This window comes from Pristiophorus japonicus, chromosome 1 (genome assembly GCF_044704955.1).
Source record: "Pristiophorus japonicus isolate sPriJap1 chromosome 1, sPriJap1.hap1, whole genome shotgun sequence".
NCBI lineage: Eukaryota > Metazoa > Chordata > Chondrichthyes > Pristiophoridae > Pristiophorus > Pristiophorus japonicus.
Window position 1 is genome coordinate 139,586,612 of NC_091977.1, and position 24,043 is coordinate 139,610,654.

Here is a 24,043-nt window from a genome sequence, read left to right on the forward strand (position 1 = left end):
GCATCCACATTGGGCAGACGTGAGACCCAGAAATGAGATGAGGTACCTGAGGCAAGCCAGACATTATTTTGAGAACCAGAGGCTTTCCTCAGTCACATGCTGGGCAGATTTCCTCTCTGTGCTATGTGTAGTAAAACTGTGAATGTACCTTTTATAAATGTGTTCACAATTTCACTTCATAGTGAAATCTTCTCAGCTGTTCCTGTCGAGCGACTGCCAAAATTTCAAATCATAAACAGTATTAAACAAGTATTATATATATAGACACATTTTTTGCACTGTACTTCCATTATGTTACACACACACATGGATCTTGGTTTAAATGTTAACACAGCGAAGACAATTGCTTTGCAGATAAGTTGGAAGAATATGACCACATCTGCTATAAATAGCAGTGAGCAATCTGCCTTCTAGGAAACTAATACAGCCAACAGCAGTTACTTACATGAGGTATAACTTACCTTCAAAATCAGAGAACCGTATTTGCAAATAGTCCAGTAAAAGACATGCCTTGTCCCTGCCCATGCTGAATAGATGTCATGAATAGAAGTCATATTTATAAAGATCCAATTATGATGTATCAAGGATTTTTTAGGTTACTATATACATATTTAATCTGTATTAAGCTCAAGCTGTTACTATTCAATAGAACACTGAAGTGTGATCCTGGTAACAGTTTTCTTTATAGTGGAACAGTCCATAACTGCAGTTCGATATAATTCCATTGCTTCTTGGGATTCAAAAGATTAATGGCATGTACTTTATAGTTATTCAAAATTTCTATCAGTAGCGCTATCAATGGCTCAATAGGTAAATACATCAGACATGTTATGAAGTCCTACAGATTAGTAAAGTCCTCTGTTTGCTCTATGGTCTTTGTTGGTTTAGCTCTCAACCAAATGGTGACGATGCTAAATTAGCCACATTGTCCTCGATTTAAAGAGGGGAAAATAAAAATATCCAGGCTTTCTATCCAACAATACCTGCTGGAAATACACATGTGGTGAGAGAACAGGGTCAACTTCACCTGTGACCCCTTCAACATGGTTAAATAGCCAGCTGACGTTCACTGTCCGACTCATTTGGCCAAGATGCTGGAGGTTTGCCAGCATCCATGGAATCACACCTCAACACAAGTGACTCCTTCAGGAGAGAAGAGAATACTGAAGGAGGTTCAACAAAGGCAGTACATTCAAAGTTGTTTTTAGTGTGCCTTTTAGGTGACATAAGAAAACACTGTAAAATGAATTGCTACAGGGTATAAGGATATGTATCTCATGAGTTTGATACTGTGATTTCTGAGAGCACAGAAATTCTAGAAATTGTACTGAGGTAGCACTGGACAAGGTTCAGCATGCCCATGACCTAATTGATGCCCCAACAACCATAATTAAGAAATAGGCGAGAATTTTTCCACACAGACACATACAATCAGTAAATTTTAAAAATTCTCTTACTGTTTGGATTACACAGATGTGCCTAAAACAATGCTGCAGGGTGACCAAAGATTACATATAAATGTCAATCTATGTGCGATGGTGAGGCAGTCCAAAACTGAAAGACAAAACTGAACAAAGATCTGAAAATTAAATTTCAAATAGGAACATAGGATAATATTTTTTGAATGATCAAAAAACAAAACTGCCACTTGCAATAGGCTCATAAAAAGCTTTACCACCAGATGGCAATAACACACATTTGCTATACAAATTACTGAAATAAATAAGCAATATACAATGGCTAGAAATAAAATATATTTCAGTGTACTGTCAGCTATAGGGAGAGTATAATGCAGAGACATTATAAAGGCAGTATTTATCTTAATACATAGAATTAGTTATGAAAGGATTTTACTTTACTCTCAAACTCAAAGCAGATCACAAATAATGCACTGCTTTTAGTTTTAGTGCTTACATAAACAGATTAAAGACAATAAAAAACAAGAAAATATTTCTTCTATCAAAACTGCCAGAACTGGTCAGTTTAATTCAAATGACTACAGTTTATTTAATGCAGCAGAACCTCCCAGCCACATCATTTTCATTTACTTACAAACAACTATTTGATCGTATTTCTATATAACTAGTGAAGACAATCAATAAATATTTAATCCTGAAAACCACACATCAGTGCAGTTTTAATAAAGCTCAGTGAAGAACATACCTGTAAAGCCTAAGTTCTCAGTGGCAAAATAATGCCTGTGTGAAGACGGAGTGTCAGTAAAAAAACAATTAACAAGGGTGTCACATACCAATATTACAGAGGATTACTCAGTTATGTCATTGTGGTTCAGTGCACATAGTTCTTCTGATACCTTCCTCTCCCTCTCCCATCCCAAACATAACCTCATTAGAGCTTGCACTACTGTAAGAATGACTGTACCTTTCTTGAAAATAGCAAAAGCTAATAATCCTTTGTTTCTACTTTGACAATTTACTTAGTGTGTAGTCAGGACTTAAGAACTTGCTAAATTTATTCATACTGGATCAAAAGCTGCTGCTTGCAACATACCGGGAAAAGAAAACTGATTTGAATAGACATGGACCAGATAGATGTGAATCTATCTACACTCAGGTGACCTTATGTCCCCATTTTCCAGGGACAGTCCCTGGATGAGGTACTGTGTCCCCAAGCAAACAATGTTCCCAGAAGAGTCCCCATTTCATGAAATGCGTCCCCAAATACCCCAACTTTTATTTTCTCGTGCTGGGAGTTGCACGCAAGTTTCCTGGGTGTGCTCATTTACATTCCCATTACTGCAGGTATTGGTAAAAAACTGATGTAACAGTTGATCTTTCTGGAAATTTCGCTGTAGTGGGAGATTAGGAGCAGCGGGGGGTCACAGGTGAGTGGGAGATTGGGACCGAGGGAGGGAGATCGGGAGTCAGGCATTTCTGGCCTGTGTCTGAATGCGCTTCAATAGTGTGATGTCACTATTATATGGTAATTATATGCACATTTGTTTTGCATTTGTAGTGTACATATGCAACTGTTAAAATATAGGCTGCTAAAAAAATTTGTCTTGCTACGCTGCACAACCTAAATTTCCGTCCTGGCTATTTTACTGCACCTACCCTGTGTACCCCCCGGATTCAGTTTAGAAAATATGGTCACCCTAATCTACACATGTCCAGAACTATCCCTTATTATGGAACACAAAATAAAAGCATTATTTGTCATCTTCTGAATAAAAAACATACCTAATATAAAAAACTCCTTACTACAGCAAACCAGAAATAATGAACAATGACACTTTCCTGTAAATACAAGCACTGATGATCGTGCCTATTCCGTACATTTTAGAATATTGATGCAAGTACATGCAGCTTTAAGAATCTATTTGTAAATACACAGACAAATTGCAGTTGAAAATAAAATGTTGAATAAACATGATTACTGTTGTGGGGGAGGGCTGATGTTGCAGAACATTAATTCATTGTTTCAAGTACCAGGAGGCTAATTTGAAATCTCAGCTAGGTAATCACACGTATCACTAACTGCAACAAGGTACTGGATGGCTGGGGCTGCAGAAGCAAAATGAAAACCTATCCCCATAGCGCTCCTTGTACTTTTCAGCTCTCACCAACATGCAGTCCTTTATGTGAGGATTGAACAATAAGGAATGAAAACAAGTTATAAAGTGGAAATCTTACAAATACATTTTTTGATGGTAAACATTATATCGCCAATTATTTTATTTTATTATTGTTTTGATTTCAAACCAGAGTACTATAACTGCCATCTTTTAAACTCAAACTCACTGGAATTAGTAACTTAAATGGCATTAGCCAAAACTGTTGTGATAAATTCCTGCTTACAGCCTATGAATAGTACACTACTTTTGCATAATTGAAATAGGCCAACCAGTTCAATACTATGCATGCAATTGTCAGTACTCATACCCTACAGTAGAAGTTTTGTACTAGCCAGTTTCATTCAGCTCAAAGATATGACAAGTTCCTAGTTAGATCATTATAACTTCTTCACTGGGTCACACTCTTAATTTAGTTGAGAGTACTTAAGAATGAATCATATAAAAGTGTGAAACTATCAATCATAAGGCACTATCAGTGGGTATGATGCAAGGAAAATGAATAGCCAAGTTAAATTATATTTACACCTTTTTAATTTGAGCTAGTAATAAAATATAACTCATAGGTTCTTTGTAACACACTACTAACCGAATCAATAACATGGCATGAATGTAACTCAGCTATTGATCTCTGATTTTGGGGGATAGAGCACATTGAATTCACTAGTTATTCAGTACTTGAATCCTACAAAGTGGTTGATGTACTTTTTATACTTCTTCATTGTAAACGATTTCAAGTGAAAGTTAATATTCCACAGTTTTTGGGGAGGAGATCAAGTAGTGCTTCTGATAGGAGAAGCTCCTTATCCTAGTTAGAAAATGTGGGATATAAACTGTGGTCCCTTCTGGCATTCAAATTCTGGTACCCTGAATAGGTTCTTGGCCAAGAACCTACCGGAGATCTCTTTAATAACAAATAAATAAAAATTCTAAAATATTAGCACAAACATTGGATTTGCCAGAAATTGTGGAGGTCTGCAAACCATACTAGCCCATTCCTTCCAGCAGAAGGACAAGAGATGAAGTCCAAATTTAAAAAAACTCTTGTACATATCCACACACTAAAGCAAATCATTTCTGCAAGCCTCCAGGGGGACTCCCAACATGTCCAGGGGAGTGTGGTGATAGGCCCAAAAATTAGACCAGGACCTGAATATGCCAGATCTAAGCCTTCTCCTCCCGTTACTGCGGGGCTTTCTTTGGCATGCAAACTGTCTCAGCAGAGTTTGTGCTGGGGGAGGGTACCCTCAGATTGAGAATTTTCTTGACCCCTTATTGGTTAGGAAATTGGCTGAGCGGCAGGAGACAGAGAGAAGGGATAATGGGCAAGATATGACTAGTGGTGTCCTTCAGGGATCTGTGCTGGGGCCTCAACTATTTACTGTATTTATTAACGACTCAGATGATGAGATAGAGAGCCACATATCCAAGTTTGTCGATGACACAAAGATAGCCAGCATTGTAAGCAGTGTAGATGGAAGCATAAAATTACAAGGAGATATTAGTAGATTAAGCAAATGAGCAAAATTGTGGCAAATGGATTTCAATGTAGGCAAGTGCAAGGCCATCTACTTTGGACCAAAAAAAGATACAATAGAGTACTTTCTAAATGGTGAAAAGCTTGTAAAAGTGGAGGTCCAAAGACACTTGGGGGTCCATGTACATAGATCATTAAAGTGTCATGTACAGGTACAGAACATATTCAAGATACAGATATACAAAGTCCTGGTTAGACCGCACCTGGAGTACTGTGAGCTATTCTGGGCACCACAATTCAGGAAGGATATATTGGCCTTGGAGGGAATGCAGCATCGATTTACCAGAATGATACCTGGACTCCAAGGGGCCGAAATTCAGGCCCGCCAGAAATCTGGCGCAACTACCTTTTTTAAATGTTTTTACCGTCGGGTGTGATGAGGCAGGCTCTCAATCAATTTTCTCCTCTTTGCAGTTTTTTCGGATCAGACCGGAAGCCGGTCATAATGGGAGTGGAAGTGCGGCGGTAAGTGTTGGTGAGGGGCGGAAATGGGGGCGGGACGGAGTCTCCGCCACTGTCACTCAGAGGCGGAGCGGTGGTGACGTCAGTACGCGTGTGCGTCACCACGTCTCTCCCCTCATTTAAAGGGGAGAGAAGCAGCGTTTTTTTAGGATCAGCCACTGGGCCACCAGGGAGGGTTTCGGCTGGGCCAGCGGCCTGGTACCCAAGAGGGGTTGTCAGGCTGCCTATTGGCGGCCCGGCCAAATCTGGGGTGATAATTATCCGGCCGATCGGGAAGTCGGCCACCAAAAAAAAACACGGCAGCCATGGCAGTGCGTCCTCCCCTTGAAGGGCCGCCGCGCTGCTGTAGCTCACGCACAAGAAACCAGGTGCACAGTGTCAGAAAACACTGTCGGGGGCACCACACGGCGGATGGTTGATATTTTTCACGGAGTGGAATGGAGATGCGGGAGAGCAGCGGTGATTGCTTTGATGGCATGCTTGGGGTGGTCGGCAGCAGCGGGGCGGAAGTGGGGACCGCCAGAAAATTCCCCGAGGTGAATTTGGATCATGGTGGCCAATGGACTGCAACGCAGTGGCTACTCGATTCCACCACATGGCTGTCACAAAACGGCAGTAACGGGCCTTATCAGGACTCGAATTTCGGCCCCCAAGGGTTAAATTACCAGGAGTGATTACACAAACTAGGGTTGTATTCCCTGGAATTTTGAAGTTTAAGGGGTGATTTGATCAAAGTTTTCAAGATGTGAAGGGGAATAGATAGGGTAGATAAAGAGAAGCTATCTCCGCTGGTTGGGGAGTCCAAGACCAGGGGCATAGTCTAAAAATTAGAGCCAGGCCTTTCAGAAGTGAAGTTAGGAAAAGGTTCTACATGCAAAAGGTGGTAGAAGTGTTGAACTTCCACAAATGGCAATTGATGTTAGGTCAATTGTTAATTTTAAATCTGAGATTGATAGACTTTTGTTAACGAAATGTATTAAGGGATATGGGGCAAAGGCAGGTATATGGAGTTAGCTCACAGATCAGCCATGATCTCATTGAATGGTGGAACGGATTCGAGGGGCTAAATGGCCTACTTCTGATCCTATTGGGACCCGCTCAACAGTCAGTATGCAGAGAGAAAGAAGACATACTGGCCTTGCTCATGGAGCGAGTGGGGCCCACCTGGGGGTGCAGGCCTAGGCCCTGGCCTGGACACCTGAAGAAATTCTACTATTAGAATGGACAACTCGGCCCCTTACCTAGGCCAATGGGTCCGAAGAAAAAATCTGTATGTTGGTGGCATACACAAGGGTAGCACCACACCTGTCCTTGTTGCTATTCAGGGCACCCAAGTTTCACTTGAACACAGTTACTTGTTTGTAATATGAAAAATAGTTGACCTTCACCTAGCACTGCATCCTCAGGTGAGGTCACCAGCAGCTATCCCCCACCAATTATCCTAGGATGTTGGCCCTGTGGATTTTCAGCTCCTATCTGTTAAAAGCACACTGCCATAAATCAAAATAGGAAGGTGAGATCAAAGAGGAGAGCCTATGCCAAAAAAAGAAACATTTGAATTTATAGAGCACTTGATCACATCATTAAAAATACATCATCTAGTGAATTTAATGTAGGCAAATGCAACAAGCATTTTGCATCAGTAGTGCTAGCTTGTTTTGTTTTGTATTTGGAAGTGTGACGCCGCTATACTAGTTAAGGCCAGAAAACACATTCATATGCAAATAAGGGGCCTAACGCCACTTGAGGTGCCCAGTGCAAGATTAGTTTTCCGAGGCCATGCCCGGCAGCCAACCACCGTGCCCCCGATCACCCCTGCTCTCTCCCCCTGGCCACTGCTTCTTTCCCGACACGATTGGCCCCCTTCCCGGTCACCCCCCCCCATCCCTCATCTACCCGCAGCAGCCCGCTTTTCAATGACATTTCGTTGGCAAGCTGCCTACTAGCGTCCGCAGCTTGCCAGCTTGATGGAAATGAGGCCCAAGGCCCAATATCGGGTGTGCTTCAAGCCTCACCATTCAGGCACAGGGATTTGGCGCGCCCGAATTCTAGGCCAAAGTATGGAACAAGAAACGGCATCAGCCCATCAAACTGTTACTTTCACAGACTGTACCACTTACCTTATGATGAACTCTATCCCATTTAATGACTCTTTATTGAGAAAATTTATCTCTGATCTCCAAGGGTAACCAATCAAATTCCTCAAACCAAGATCTCAAAGTAGCTTGTTGTTTGTACTAGGGTTTACAACTGTTTTGACTGGCTGAGAGCACTCAATCCGAATAAACTATTCAAATTACACTGCATACTGGCTCTCTACTCACAAAAGGCAATTGCACAATATTGTGCTTCACTTCTTAGAATTCCACAGAGGAGCTTTGCCATATGCTTTTCATAAAGCTTAGTAAATAGAAGACCCTGCACTAAGGTTTTGTAAAAATGTTGCTGCCAGTAGGTATAAATATCACAAAAGGAAAAACATTTCCAAGTGATTATCAGGCCACCTACACAAGTTTGAACAGAAGATCATATCAACACAAACACTAATGCAACAGAGCAAAGAAGTCAAATTAATAACGAAATTTAATGGGCCGAAGCAATCGTTTCATCATAGAAATTTACAGCATGGAAAGAGACCACTTTGGCCCATTATGTCTGCGCCGTCTGATCAAGAGCTATCCGGCCTAATCCCACTTTCCAGCTTTTGGTCCGTAGCCCTGTAGGTTACAGCACATCCAAGTATTTTTTAAATGTGGTGAGGGTTCCTGCCAGTGAGTTCCAGACCCCTCTGGGTGAAGAAATTTCCCCATATATCTTCTCTAAACCACCCTCGATTACTTTAAATCTATTTATACTTTACATGGTTTGTGCTGAATCACTTTAAACAATTTAAAACAGTATTATAAATGGGCTTTGTAAAATGTTTCCATTGTTTACAAACATGAGATCTAAAAATGTAAATCTTACCAAAACAGTCACATTGTTTTCACAAGGTGCAATTGTGGCAAAACTAAAGCACACCTTTTTAGTTTTTAGTTTGACTCGCTCCAACAACAAAACCAAATAAGTTGCCAACCACTTCTTGTTGAAGACAATGTCAATTTTAAATAGTAAAATAAAGGTGGGAATCTTGTGTTTCAACTTAAACTCTGAATTTAAATTAAGTAATACTGATTTTACAAAGTCTCCACTATGTAATTTATAAAAAAAGACAAACCAAAGTAAAAGCAAACAAAAAACAAAAGAAACTCCGCTTCTGTACTCCCAGCACACACCAGGTGCACATATCATGAAACTACACACCCCAAGCCCATGGCGTTTTGTCCATTAATGTCATTTGGTGTGAGCAATTCCATATGTGCTCACAACAGATGTTTTACCCATTATCGCCTTTATTTTAAAAGTTCAAGTGAGGTTTTATTCTTGTATATCTGTGTCAGCTCAACAGCTTATGATGTGGAAGCAACTTGGTGACAGGAAATTCCTTTTGTAACTGCTGAACCTTTATAATACAAACAAATAACATTGAGAGCAAAATTCCTCCTATTCATAATTTTAGTGGAGTTGGCATAAGTACAAAATGGAATTTTCTATTTAGTACTCACACGGACATCCCCTTTTAAGTCATTAAGTAAGCCTTCTTTACCCAACTCTTGATCTGTTCAATCATTTGCAAACCCAGGTTGAACAGAAATTCATCTTGCTATATTCTAAACTCATGTATATACAAAAAAAGGCCAAGTTACTGGGTTTGTGCTAACTGGAAAGTCAGTTATTAGAACTGGATTCAGGGGAATGACATCAGGCCTATGGGGAGAGGCCTAACTATTGGGAGGAGAAACTAATCAATAGAGGGTTCCAGTATATGTCAAACTTTACCAACCCATGACATCTAGCCACAGGGTGAAACTGGCTGAGGGCATGGAGTAAGGTCAGCTCTGTTCAATCCATTTTCTTTGCCTCAAAAGTGTGAAAAATGGGCATTAAACAAATATAGAGGCTAAATTGGGATGTGTAGCACCGGTATTTAAGACATTACACAGCTATATAATGCTCGAAATGGGGTCCAAGATACGCTCGCACGCTTCCAATAGGCAGTGTGCCAGGCGCCATCTTGTTAAAGAGGTATGTGCACATGCACCTAATGACCACCAGCAGCATGTAGAGCAGGCAGATTCTGACGTTCGTGTGCCATGCTGATTTTACGCTAGCACTCCCATTTTCAAATGCCACATTCCAGCTAATGCGTTCCAGCTACTTCTTCCCACTGCCTCCTGAGCATATTTCTGGAGGGCCTCCTGCCCCCACTGTGGATACAGGGTGTCTCGTTTTCTCTCCACCTCTTGCACTAAGACCGCCAGTGCATTGTCAGAAACCTTAGTGCATGCTCTCTCGCCCGTTCAGCCATTCCTCAAAGTATTACAGCCCAAATTGACTTTTGAAATGGAATGCCTCGTGCAGCCAATGAACAGTGCGGGTAGTACTGGCCGCATGCAATAATCATTTAAAACAGCAAGCAGCACAAATTTAACATGCTGTCTGCAATGAAACGTACAAGTGCGGGTTAATCTCGTATCACGATCCCATGCCCATTTTCAGGGGTTAGCCAATTTTAAACTTTTTTTTAAGTTTAGAAGTTAAATATACATTTTTTAAATTACAAGAAAAGCTGTGATTTTACTGATGTTCCAATAAATTGCTAGGACTCTAGGTGTGGTGACTGTCAAATGGCCAGTAATGTGAACTGATGGTGCAAATGGCTGCGAGAGTGTTATTGTGAAAACAGCTTAAGCTTTATCCAGAATCACCAGGAACTACCATTATTGGGCCCAAGTTTCTGTCCTTTGAGCTCGAGAATTCCAAAGATTCACAACTCTCTGAGTGAAGGAATTCCTTCTTCTCTCAGTCTCCCTCTCCCCCCGCTCATCTCCCCCACCCGTCATCTTCTCCCTCCCCCTCTCCTCTTCCCCCCTCACCCTCTCTCCCTCCCTTCCCCCTACCCCCTCGTTTCCCTCCCTCCCCTCCTCCCTCGTCTCCCTCCCTCCTCCCTCCTCCCCTCCCTCCCTCCCTCCCTCCTCTCTCCCTCCCCTCCTGCTCCCTCCCTCCTCCCCCTCTCTCTCCCCCTCATCCTCTCCTCTCGGTCCCCCTTCCCCCTCCTCCTCTCATCTCCCTCCCTCCTCTCCTTCCCTCACCACCCCCCTCTCTCTTCCCCCCTCCCTCCTCCTCTCTCTTCCCCCCTCACCCCCCCTCACCCTCTCTCTCCCTCCCCCTCTCTTTCCCTCCGCCCTCCTCCCCTCCTCTTTCTCCCTCCCCCCTCCTCGCTCTCCCTCCCCTCCCCCTCATCCCCTCTCCCTGCTCCCCCCCCCCTCGCTGTCAGAAACAAAGTGACACTGACAGAGAGAGAGAGAGAGACACTGACAGAGACAGAGAGAGCGAGACACTGGGGGGGCCCCGTCCCAGCACGCTGTTGGAGGGCTCCCGGTGCTGCAGTTGGTGAGTAGAAACTTAATTTTTTATTTACTGATTGATTTTTTATTTTTTTTATTTTAATATTTTTTAAATTTTTTTTGATTCATTTATTGATTGATTTATTTATCATTTATTATTGATAATGGCTCTTTATTTGTAAAAGTGAATGTTTAATGTTTGTAAACCCCGCTTCCCCACCCCACCATCTCTCGTTCCCTACGCCTGATTTATAAGTGTAGGCAAGGAGCAACTCAGACCGAAACTAAAGCCCATTAATTCTAGTTTTCACCAAATGTTATACTTGTGTTCCCCTCTGACCTCCTCATGAGCTTATTTTGTCATTTTGGAAGATTCTGAAATGCCACACAGTTGGCCTAAACTAGATTCATATAAGGGCAGAAATTCCGGCCTCCTGGGTCCATACTGAGTGTCTACGGACCCGGGAAGGCATTGCAAAAGCCGGTTTAATGCACACTGCGCGCTGAAAACCGGCTTTTCTGATCTGTCAAGCTGGAGCTTGACCGATCCAACGCATATCAGGAGCGAGGACATTTGCAAGGGCAAGGTTGTGGGATTTTTACCCATATCTTGCCCAACAAATGTCCTCAAAACTCTTGTGCCTGATAAAAGCAGGAAGCAGCCGACCGGGATTTCTGGGCCATTATCATCTTTTTGTTTTAATGGATCAGCAACAATACCTGAAAGTTTAGGAACTGCATATTTGGTTGCTAAAAAATCTGGAGAAATCATAAATGTAACATTTGAGTCTATTTTCAGAATATAGATCTTAACTTTATCTACATTTTCTTCAGCCACATTTTGGAGTTTCATTTGTTGACACAGCTCAAAATTAAACTTGCATCTGTTTTACATAATAAGTTTAGTTTCAAATTCCTGATTTTATATTCACAAAATATTGGCTGCATCCCGATTGTTACAAAAGTATTATCCAAAATCTAAATTTTATCGTAGGGGGAGAAATTGGATTTGCTTGTGCCTCCCATACGCAAATAACATCTCACTCAGGTGCTAACCACTCCCGCTAAATTCCGCGAGGAAGTAGCGGCGGCGATAATCGATTGTGCCGTGCTCCACTGTGCCGGTGAGGACGACTGTCATGTATTCAACTGTCATTGTAACCCATATATGAACTGACCTAAGTTGTATACCGTGAGAACACTGACCACTAGGTGGTGAACTTGTGGGAAACACTCCTAACCTGGACTTTCAGGTATAAAAAAGGGAAGCTCCACCCACCTTCATCACTTCAGTGCTGGACAATAAAGGTTACTGTCACAGAGTGACCTTCTCTCAAGTATGGGCATCATGTGCATTTATACTGTATAGTAAGGACATATTAACGACGACATCACCATGCGGGGAGCTCCGTTTTCAGCCTGGAACAAAAATTGGTCTGCACCCCCTGAAGCTGCACCAGGCGATGATAGTGACAGCTTCAAGGGATGTGAACGGGCTGGCAGGAGGCTCGCAGGGTGCAAGATAAAGGGAGGTGCCAGGCGGATCAATATAAAATGTGGCGACTTATTTGTCGCGGCCCAATGACACTTTAAACGCGGGGTCCGTGCTGCGATCTGGCAGCCCGGCACACTGCCTGAGTGCCAGGCTGGTGGCACGGCACCCCGCTCTCTGGTAGTCCAGGTAGGGCCCTGCAGAGTTGGCTGCTTGGGCCCTTCCCTTTAACGAAGAGGCGAGCCCTTCCTATGCGGTAGCAATACGCGGCCCAGTGCGTAACGCTGCACCCTGCTCCCGACCCACCCGCCCCGTTAGCGCCCCAGATTGGAAGTGGAGCGCTTTTTTTTGTGCACCACGTCCTCTCAGGCGGTTATCCCAATTTCGAGAACGGGGCAGGATATTCATGCCTGGCGCAAAAAGCCTTGCCTCGCGGACGTTACCACCCCCAAACGGGACGCAATGGAATTTCTCAGTCTTAGTCGTGAGGACATGTGTATGAAGCACATCATACCGATGAAGGTTAATTCGTAATAGTGCACAGTGCAGTAATAGTGCATGGAGCAGTTTTAACGGAGGTCGGAAGTCGGGACCCAGAGCGGGAGAGTCGGAGGTCGGGACCCAGAGTGGGAGAGTCGGAGGTCGGGACCCAGAGCGGGAGAGTCGGAGGCCCGGCTGGCCAATTCGGTGAGTCGGGAAATCGGCGAGTCAGGAGCTCGCCGATTGAGTCGGGAGGTCGGCGAGTCGGTAGGCCCTGTGAGGTCGGCGAGTCGGGAGTTCAGAGGCCGGGAGTTCGGAGGCCTCGGAGGTCGGTGAGGTGAGTTGGTAAGTAGCTCTCCTTTCTCTATTTCTTTTTAAACAGACTTTAAACTAGATAAGGCTAACTAGAGGGATGGCAGCTCAGTCCCGTGGGGTGCACATCCTGCGGCATGTGGGAAGTCCTGGACACTAAGCACAGCCTCGACAACCATATGTGCAGGAGGTATCTCCAGCTTCAACTGCTCCAGCTCCGTGTTTCGGAGATGGAGCAGCGGGTGGAGTCAATACGGTGCATCCGCGAGGCTGAGAGCTACGTGGATAGCACGTTTCAGGAGGTGGTCACCCTGCATCTTAAAGGTGTGCAGGTAGAGAGGAAGTGGGTGACAACCAGATGTAGTAAGTGCACTAGGCAGGTAGCGCAGGAGTCTCCCCGTGAGTCCATCTCGGTTTCAAACCAATATTCAATTCTGAGTATCGGTAAGGATGATGGTGCCTCTGGGGAGTGCAGCCAGAGCCAATTCCAGTGCACCACGGGTGGCTCAGCTGCACAGGGTGGAGGGACGAAGAAGAAAAAAAGCCCTAGTGATAGGGGATTCTATAGTTAGGGGAACAGACAGTCGTTTCTGTGGACATAGACGTGCCTCCGAATGGTTTTGTGCCTTCCTGCCCCAGGTTCGAGGATGTCACAGAGCGGATGCAGGGCATCCTAGGGGGCGGGGGAGGGTAAACAGCTAGAGGTCGTGGTCCATATCGGGACCAATGACATAGGTAAAATGAGGGACGAGGTCCTACAGGAAGAATTCAGGGAGCTAGGAAGAAAATTAAAGGATAGGACCTCAAAGGTAGTAATCTCCGGGTTACTACCGGTGCCACGTGCTAATGAGTATAAGAATAGAAGGATAGAGAGGATGAACACATGGCTGGAAAGATGATATAGGAGGGAGGGCTTTAAATTCTTGAGGCATTGGGACCGCTTCTGGGGGAGATGGGACCTGTACAAACCGGACAGGTTGCACCTCAACAGCGCTGGCACCAATATCCTCGCGGGGAGTTTTGCTAGTGCTGTTGGCGAGAGTTTGAACTAGCTTGGCAGGGGGATGGGAACCCGAGAACAAATTCAAAAGGAAAGGAAGTAAAGCAGAAATTGGATGGCATGAATCTAGAAAGCGAATGTATAAGACAGAGGAAACAGGGCTTAGTATGTAGTCAGCAAGGAGGCCTTCCTGTACTGAAGGTATATACTTTAATGCAAGGAGTATAGCGAATAAGGCGGATGAGCTAAGAGCACAGGTAGATACTTGGGAGTATGACATTATAGACATTACAGAAACATGGCTGAAAGAGGGGCAGGTTTGGCAGATCAATATTCTTGACTACAAGATTTTTAGACAAGATAGATAGGGGGGTAAAAAGTGGGGGTGGGGGCTGCAGTACTGATTAAAGAAACTATTATAGCGTTGAGGAGGGATGATATGTTAGAGGGATCATCAAATGAGGCCATATGGGTCAAATTGAAAAATAAAAAAGGGGCGATCACACTGCTGGGCGTATGTTATAGACCCCCAAACAGTGGGAGGGAGATAGAGGAGCAAATATGTAGACAGATTGCTGTGAAGACCAAAAACCATAGGGTAGTAATAGTAGGGGAGAAGCTAATTTTGCTAAGTTAAGGAGAGATTTGGCCATGGTGGACTGGAAACAGTTACTTGTGGATAAATCAGTGTCGGAACAGTGGGAGGCATTCAAGGAGGAGATCCGGAAGGCTCAGGCCAAACATGTGTCCTTAAAGAAAAAGGCTGGGAAAAATAATTCTTAAGCCCCCTGGATGTCTAGGGACTTACAGGGGAGGATTAAGAACAAAAGGGACACTTATGTCATATACCAACGGCTAAATACTTTAGAATCTTTAGAGGAATATAGAAAGTTAAGTGGCAAAATTAAAAAGCATAATAGGAATGCTAAGAGAAAGCACGAGAAATTCTTGGCCAGTAAAATTAAGGGAAACCTTAAGATGTTCTATAAATATATTAAGAGTAAGAGGGTAACTAAAGAAAGGGTAGGGCCTATTAGAGACCATGAGGGTAATCTTTGTGTGGAGGCAGAAGATGTTGATAGAGTTCTTAACGAATACTTTGCATCTGTTTTCACAAAGGAAAGGGGCAATGCAGATATTGCTATCAAGGAGGAGTGTGATATTCTGGATGAAATAAACATAGTGAGAGAGGAAGTATTAAGAGGTTTAGCAGCTTTGAAAGTAGATAAGTCCCCAGGCCCAGATGAAATGCATCCCATGCTGTTGAGTGAAGTAAAAGAGGAAATAGCAGAGGCCTTGACCATCATTTTCCAGTCCTCTTTGGATCTGGGCATATGCCGGAGGATTGGAGGACTACCAATGTAGTACCCTTGTTTAAGAAGAGAAAAAGGGACAGGCCGAGTAATTACAGGCCTGTCAGCCTAAAGTCAGTGGTAGGAAAACTATTGGAAAAAAATTCTGAAAGACAGGATAAATCTGCATTGGGATAGGCAAGGATTAATTAGAGACAGTCAGCACGGAGTTGTTAAGGGAAGATCGTGTTTGACGAACCTGATTGAATTTTTTGAGGAGGTAACCAAGAGGGTTGATATGGGTAGTGCGTACGATGTAGCAAAATGGGGTTTAGCAAGGCTTTTGATAAGATCCCACATGGTAGACTGATCATGAAGGTTAAAGCCAATGGGATACAGGGCAAAGTGGCAAGTTGGATCCAACAATGACTTGGAGGTAGGAAGCAAAGGGTAATGATTGATGGATGTTTTTGTGACTTGAAGGATGTTTCCAGTGGAGTTCCGCGGGGCTCAGTACTGGGTCCCTTGCTTTCTGTGGTATATAGCAATGATTTAGATTTGAATATAGGGAGTATGATTAAGAAGTTTGCAGACAACACTAAAATTGGCTGTGTGGTTGATAATGAAGAGGAAAGTCATGGGCTGCAGGAGGATATCAATCTACTGGTCAGGTGGGCAGAGCAGTGGCAAATGGAATTTAATACAGAGAAGTGTGAGGTGATGCACTTTGGGAGGACTAATAAGGAAAGGGTATACACAGTAAGCGGTAGGCCACTTAATAGTGTAGATGAACAAAGGGACCTTGGAGTACTTGTCAAGTGGATAAGGTGGTTAAGAAGACATACGGAATGCTTGCCTTTATTGGCCGAGGCATAGAATGCAAGAGCAGGGAGGTTATGTTTGAATTGTATAATACTTTGGTTAGGCCACAGCTGGAATACTGCGTGCAGTTCTGGTCGCCGTATTATAGGAAGGATGTGATTGCACTAGAGAGGGTGCAGAGGAGATTTACTAGGATGCTGCCTGGAATGGAGAATCTTAGTTATGAGAACAGATTGGATAGGCTGAGTTTGTTCTCATTGGAACAGAGGAGGTTGAGAGGAGACCTCATTGAGGTGTCCAAAATATTGAGGGGCTATTTCCATTGGTGGAGGGGTCTACAACGAGGGGGCATAGTTTTAAGGTGGTTGGTGGAAGGTTTAGAGGGGATTTGAGAGGGGGCTTCTTTACGCAGAGGGTTGTGGGCATCTGGAACTCATTGCCTGGAAGAGTGGTGGATGCAGAAACCCTCACCACTTTTAGGAGATGGTTGGATGGGCACTTGAAGTGCAGTAACCTGCAGGGTGACGGACCTAGAGCTGGTAATTGGGATTAGACTTGATGACTTTTTGCTGGACGTCGCACATGTAATGGTAAGTACTGCAGGGAATAGAATACGGCTAGCTTGATCTCCTGGACTAGTTTCGATCGCCTGGACTAGTTTCGATCGCCTGGATAGGTCGGAGAGGAATTTTACAGATTTTTCTCCCTAAATTGGCCTGGGTTTTTATCTGGTTTTTGCCTCTCCCAGGAGATCACATGGCTCCGGTTGGGGTGGTGTGTAGACTGTTTCAGTATCAGGGGTGTCGCAGTTGTGTGAGACAGATTGGTTGGGCTGGGTGCTCTTTGCCTTTCCGTCATTGTTCTTAGGTTTATATGTAACCTTTAGGGCTGCTGACCAAGGGCCATGTGGCTCTGTCAGCTGGCGTGGACACAATGGGCCAAAATGGCCTCCTTCTGTGCTGTAAATTTCTATGTTTCTATGAAACCATACGACAAACTGAGACCATTTTTGCAATCTTCCCAGAAAGTTACCTGATTAGCAGCAACCCTGTCATCACTTCAGTAGTCATTACTGTTGATAAAAGCTGCTGAACATACTGTGATCAAGACACTATTAATGTCGATCGAGTACCAGCAAACTGCCAAAGATCATGGGGCCTAAATTGCCCCTTCCTTTAAGGCCTGTCACCATTACAAATCAGCGGCCACTGGAGAGCTGCAGAGTGGAGTGGCCGGCAACTTTTCGTGGAATGGCCGCTAATAGCCCAATCGCCCTCCCAAATTTTCCTGGCGGTGCCCTGATCCACCCCCTACCACTCTGCTGCTGCCGATCCGTCTTAAGCGCGTCATCACAGTGCGCACCACCGATCTAGCACCCCGACGGCGACATTGCCCTCCGAAAATCTTTGGCCCACCCGGCGGTGCCAAAACCTGTTTTTTCCTGGTTGCCCAGTGAGGCTGTGGCCTTCTGCAACAGTGGTGCGGCTTCCCTTGAAGGGGAGGGCGTACTGCCGCTACCACCATGTCTTTTTATGTTGGCTGACAGCCGTGTCAAATATGCCCCCCGGGTTTGGTCGCGCTAGCCCTCTTGGGTGCCAGGCTGCTGGCCCTGCCGAAACCTTCCCTGGTAGCCCAGTGGCCAGAAGTTTAAAAATCATGGAGACTCTCCCCTTTAAGTGAAGGGGAGAGCCGTGGTGACGCGGCACCATGATGACATCACTGCGGCGGTGACTCTGCTCCGCCCCCAACTTCCGCCCCTCAGTTGCTGTCATCACCCCGTATCTGACCCTCAGGTGTCGTCACCAACCTCATTATGATCGAATTCTGGATGCAAGGAAAAAAAAACAACAAAGCACCGAATGTCGCTCAAGAGGTGACCTGAACCGCAGCTGCGGTAAAAATCATTGAAACAGGGCGAGAGCGCCCCGTTTCGGGCACGGCCAGTTTCTACCATCATAAGTCTTTATGTCTTTCAAAGAGACCAAATGCTTTATTCCAGAAGTTACTTGGATTTGTAGTAAGATACCATAAGTGTAACATTGGCGGCCCTGACCTGCGAGAGACCATCAGCAGCAGGTCGGGGCCATAAAAGGAGCATACCACTACAAGGTGCAGCGCGAGCCGGTTCGGGAGGGCGATGGCTGTGAATAGGATGATTGGATTGGATGTCACCATAACCCAGGTCGGTGATTGGCGCATGGGCAGGTGCAGCAACAGCAGCGAGGGCGGGGCGAAGGAGCGGTGAGAGATTGCAGAGCAACGTGATCGAGGCCCAGCAGAGGCGTGAGTTCGGGACCCAGAAGAGGCGAGGGCCCAGGGGCAGCACAGGCCAGCCCATACTGCGAAGTGTGTGTGCACTAGGTACGTGCAGCAGAGCTGGTTTCCAGTTGTCTTGGTTAATCCTTGCCACTGGACCAAGACCTAGCTCTGTCAAGCCCATGTGGTGGCTGGTGTGCAACGGCCACCACACATTAAAAAAATCCACGCACAGGCATCTTCCACCCTTCAATATGCAGTTTGGGACCTGAAATATTAGGTCCTTCATTGAAACACCTGTGAACTCATCCCTTTTTGGCGTGGAAGCAAGTCATCCTCGATACGAGGGACTGCCTCAGAAGGAGAAGAACATTTGATGAAAACTACAGCTAATTCTGGATAAAGCTTCAGCTTCTTTTCACTGTAACATTCTAGTAGCTGTTTGTGTGTGTAGTACCTATCAGTTCACATTACTGGGCCTTTAACAGCTACTGCACTCAGAGACCTCGGAATATCAAAAAAAGAATCAGGAATATTCAACCAGCTTTTGGTCAACCTGTCTTCGTGAAATCATCAGCTTTCTAACATTCACCTTGCTGTACTGTTTCGCCCTCTCCCCAAATAGATCGGAGAGAGTTAAACTAACAAGTGTGTGAAATCACTGCATGCGAGGGAGTCAAAATGTTTACTAAAAATGCACAGCTAAATTATATTAGAAAGTGTCTACAACAAAAAACAGTAAAAGGGAATATTATTTGAATGGGGAGAAATTACAACATGCTGCGGTGCAGAGGGACCTGGGGGTCCTTGTGCATGAATCCCAAAAAGTTAGTTTGCATGTGCAGCAGGTAATCAGGAAGGCGAATGGAATGTTGGCCTTCATTGCGAGAGGGATGGAGGACAAAAGCAGGGAGGTCCTGCTGCAACTGTACAGGGTATTGGTGAGGCTGCACCTGGAGTACTGTGTGCAGTTTTGGTCACCTTACTTAAGGAAGGATATACTAGCCTTGGAGGGGGTACAGAGACGATTCACTCGGCTGATAGCGGAGATGAGGGGGTTACCTTATGATGATAGATTGAGTAGACTTGGTCTTTACTCATTGGAGTTCAGAAGGATGAGGGGTGATCTTATAGAAACATTTAAAATAATGAAAGGGATAGACAAGATAGAGGCAGAGAGGTTGTTTCCACTGGTCGGGGAAACTAGAACTAGGGGGCACAGCCTCAAAATAGGGGGGAGCCAATTTAAAACTGAGTTGAGAAGGAATTTCTTCTCCCAGAGGGTTGTGAATTTATGGAATTCTCTGCCGAAGGAAGCAGTTGAGGCTAGCTCATTGAATGTATTCAAATCACAGATAGATAGATTTTTAACCAATAAGGGAATAAAGGGTTATAGGGAGCGGGCGGGTAAGTGGAGCTGAGTCCACGGCCAGATCAGCCATGATCTTGTTGAATGGCGGAGCAGGCTCGAGGGGCTAGATGGCCTACTCCTGTTCCTAATTCTTATGTTCTTATGTTCTTATGTTCAACTGGTTAAACAGCTGCTTAACTGGTACTTTCAGTTTCTGTGAGCGATGAAGGGAGAAAGTGTTGAATATTCTGCTAAAGAGGCACTTTATGTTGATGGGATAATGATCGATCCCCTCACGTAGAATCATAGAATGGTTACAGCACAGAAGGAGGCCATTCGGCCCATTAAAGCCCTTGGAGGGAGGTAAACACTTGGTATTCTCACCTCCAAATGTAAAAGATCCAGAACCAATAAGTCGGCGAAATTTGACCTCATTGTCCTCCCGGCTCCACACTAAAGCTGCAGGCCATTACTGGCCAATCTTCGCCTCCTCATGTTTGCCTCTCCCAGTTGGCTGATCTTGTAACAGCCACCCACCTCCCCCCAAACCTGCCCCTTCTCCTGGACGAGATGCCTCTGAGCCTGATTCAGGTGTGGTCCGAATTCCAAGCCTAAATCTTCCTGAAGCTCAAGTGTGCACAAATGCACTTTACTCCCTACAGCAATTGAAGAATGTAGGGGATAATTTCTGCATTCACACCGCCGGCAGGGACCGTAATGCCAGCAGTGAGTATCAGGAAACTGAATGTGTGCTGAGAAGGCCAGGCTCACACGCCAGCAACAAAAATTTAAAACATTTCCCTACTCTATCGGACCCAAAAGGGGCCTGATGTGCTGCCACGTGGCCATCCCTTCCTCTGCAACTGATTAATACTGTATAATAATAAAAAACGCTCACTGCTTTCAGGTTCTGAGTTCATCCCAGTTTCTTTTTCCAAACTAGAGCAGAATCTGAAATAATAATTACCAGGAAGAGTAACTGGTGAAAAAAAATAATTTGGTTCTATTAGGATTATCATAAAATTATAAACAAAAAATAAATAAAGGGACAAGGGAAACACAGTAATACAAGATCAGCCTAAGTTGTACTATATCAAATTGCAAAGTAACCATAATCTTATTGCATTTTAATTAGAGAAGTGCTTCATACACAGATGTCAGAGTCCTTACGGATTTGTACAGACTAGGATCCCAGCTGTAACTCGTGTTTTCAAAACCACAAGCAAGTCAGTACATGTACCATAAAAGCATGCTAAAAAAATCCCAACTACAAATTGTTAAAATCTTAGTTTCATTAAAATTATAGCAACAGTCCAATGCCATTGGCCAAGAGCTGGCAGACTTTAAACTGAGTGAGAGTTAGGACCCCCAACATCTTGTACCAAGAAAGATGGCCAACGGCTGTACCAATCTTCAGACCCCAACACTCTTCGAATGTACAGTAAAAATTAAAAGGGGTATTGGTGTACTGAATTTGAATAGTAAAATAAATATTTAAGATTCTTTACTGAAATATTAGAGTTCATGTAAATAAAATACCTTAGCATACTTGCTTAGTTGTCAATCGCCAGGTCTGGTTCCAATCATTATTATAAGATCATCCTGGAGGCCAGGATGAACGATGATGACAACGATTTATGTAGTGCCTTCGACATAATATACATCCGAAGGCACTTCACAGAAGGTGGATGTAAAACAGATGCCTAGTCAGGAAAGGAAAAATTAGGAGAGGTGACCAGAAGCTTGGTCAAAGGGATGTGTTTTGAGGGATTTAAATATGGAGATGAGGATTTTAAACTTAAGGTGTTGGAGAACAGGGAGTCAGTGTAGGTCAGTGAAGAGAGGGGTGATGAGTGAGCGGGACTTAGTGCAGGTCTCGATATGGGCAGGAGAGTTTTGGATAAGTTGGGGTTTATGGAAGGTAGAGGACAACAAGGCAAGCATTGGAACAGTTGAGTATGGAAGTAAATAAACGCAAAAATAAGGGTTTGAGGTGCTGAGCTAGGGGTGGAGGCAGATGTTGCCGAGGAAGTAAGCAGTCTTTTTGCTGAAGATGATATGGGGTCTAAAGTTAAGTTCAGGGTCAAACATGACGACCCTAAACTCCGACTATCTCCTGCCCCATCCACCCTCACCTTAAACATCAAGGGGGGGAAATTGCGTAGCGCCCTGTTTGGGGGCGGTAACAGTCGCCAGGAGGGAGTTCCTGCGCCAGGTGCGGAAGTTTGGCCCCGCGACCTATATTTGGGTCACTGCCCCCAAGAGCAAGTGGAGCGCAAAATATCGCATTCGACTTGCTCTGTGGGGCGTGAGCAGGATGGAAGGGATAAGTGAAGGGTGCAGAGCTATGCGGTGGGACAACTAGCGCTGCCGCGTAGACAGGGCCCACCCCTTCATTAAAGGGGAGGCCGAAGCTGCCGACTCTGCAGAGGAGAAACGGGTCCCTACCTGGATCATCAGGGAGTGGGGTGCCGTGGCATTAGCCTGGTAGACAAGCAGAGTGCCGGGATGCAAGAACAGATACACCGCTTTGAGTACTGTTGAGGGGGATGACTCATCAGGGGGGAGCAGCAGCAGCCAAGTTCATGGCACCGTGGCTGGCTCTGCTGCACAGAAGGGCAGGAAAAAGAGTGGGAGAGCAATAGTGATAGAGGATTCAATTGTAAGGGGAATAGATAGGCGTTTCTGCGGCCGCAACCGAGACTCCAGGATGGTATGTTGCCTCCCTGGTGCAAGGGTCAAGGATGTCTCGGAGCGGACGTAGGACATTCTGAAAAGGGAGGGTGAAAAGCCAGTCGTCGTGGTGCATATAGGTACCAATGACATAGGTAAAAAAGGGGATGAGGTCCTACGAGGCGAATTTAGGGAGCTAGGAGCTAAATTAAAAAGTAGGACCTCAAAAGTAGTAATCTCAGGATTGCTAGCAGTGCCATGTGCTAGTCAGAGTAGGAATCGCAGGATAGCTCAGATGAATACGTGGCTTGAGCAGTGGTGCAGAAGGGAGGGATTCAAATTCCTGGGACATTGAAACTGGTTCTGGGGGAGGTGGGACCAGTACAAACCAGACGGTCTGCACCTGGGCAGGACCGGAACCAATGTCCTAGGGGGAGTGTTTGCTAGTGCTGTTGAGGAGGAGTTAAACTAATATGGCAGGGGGATGGGAACCTATGCAGGGAGACAGAGGGAAATAAAATGGAGTCAGAAGCAAAATATAGAAAGGAGAATAGTAAAAGTGTAGGGCAGAAAAACCCAAGACAAAAAACAAAAAGGGCCACATTACAGCAAAATTCTAAAGGGACAAAGTGTGTTAAAAAAAAACAAGCCTGAAGGCTCTGTGCTTCAATGCGAGGAGTATTCGGAATAAGATAAATGAATTAACTGCGCAGATAGCAGTTAACGGATATGATGTGATTGGCATCACGGAGACATGGCTCCAGGGGGACCAAGGCTGGGAACTCAACATCCAACGGTATTCACAATTTGGGAAGGATAGACAGAAAGGAAAAGGAGGCGTGGTGGCGTTGCTGGTTAAAGATGAAATCAATGCAATTGTAAGGAAGGACATTAGCCTGGATGATGTGGAATCGGTATGGGTGGAGCTGTGGAATTCCAAAGGGCAGAAAACGCTAGTGGGAATTGTGTATAGACCACCAAATAGTAGGAGTGAGGTTGGGGACAGCATCAAACATGAAATAAGGGAGGTGTGCAATAAAGGTACAGCAGTAATCATGGGCAACTTTAATCTACACATTGATTGGGCTAACCTAACTGGTAGCAATGTGGTTGAGGAGGATTTCCTGGAGTGTATTAGGGATGGTTTTCTGGACCAATATGTAGAGGAACCAACCAGGGAGCTGGCCATCTTAGACTGGGTGATGTGTAATGAGAAGGGACTAATTAGCAATCTTGTTGTGCGCGATCCCTTGGGGAAAAGTGACCATAATATGGTCAAATTCCTTATTAAGTTGGAGAGTGACAAAGTTAATTCAGAAACAAGGGT

At 44.7% G+C, this 24,043-nt stretch overlaps 1 protein-coding gene across 2 annotated transcripts in view; it reads right to left on the reverse strand.

Annotated features, from left to right (window-relative positions):
• Nucleotides 1-24,043, reverse strand: part of LOC139232599 (tumor necrosis factor alpha-induced protein 8) — a 240,929-nt gene that overhangs the window by 131,575 nt on the left and 85,311 nt on the right. For both annotated transcript variants that reach the window (XM_070863218.1, XM_070863139.1), the window contains exon 2: nucleotides 1,458-1,567. In XM_070863218.1, coding sequence (XP_070719319.1) covers nucleotide 1,458 — 1 coding nt within the window. In that variant the 5' untranslated portion in view covers nucleotides 1,459-1,567. The remainder of the gene's footprint in view (nucleotides 1-1,457; nucleotides 1,568-24,043) is intronic.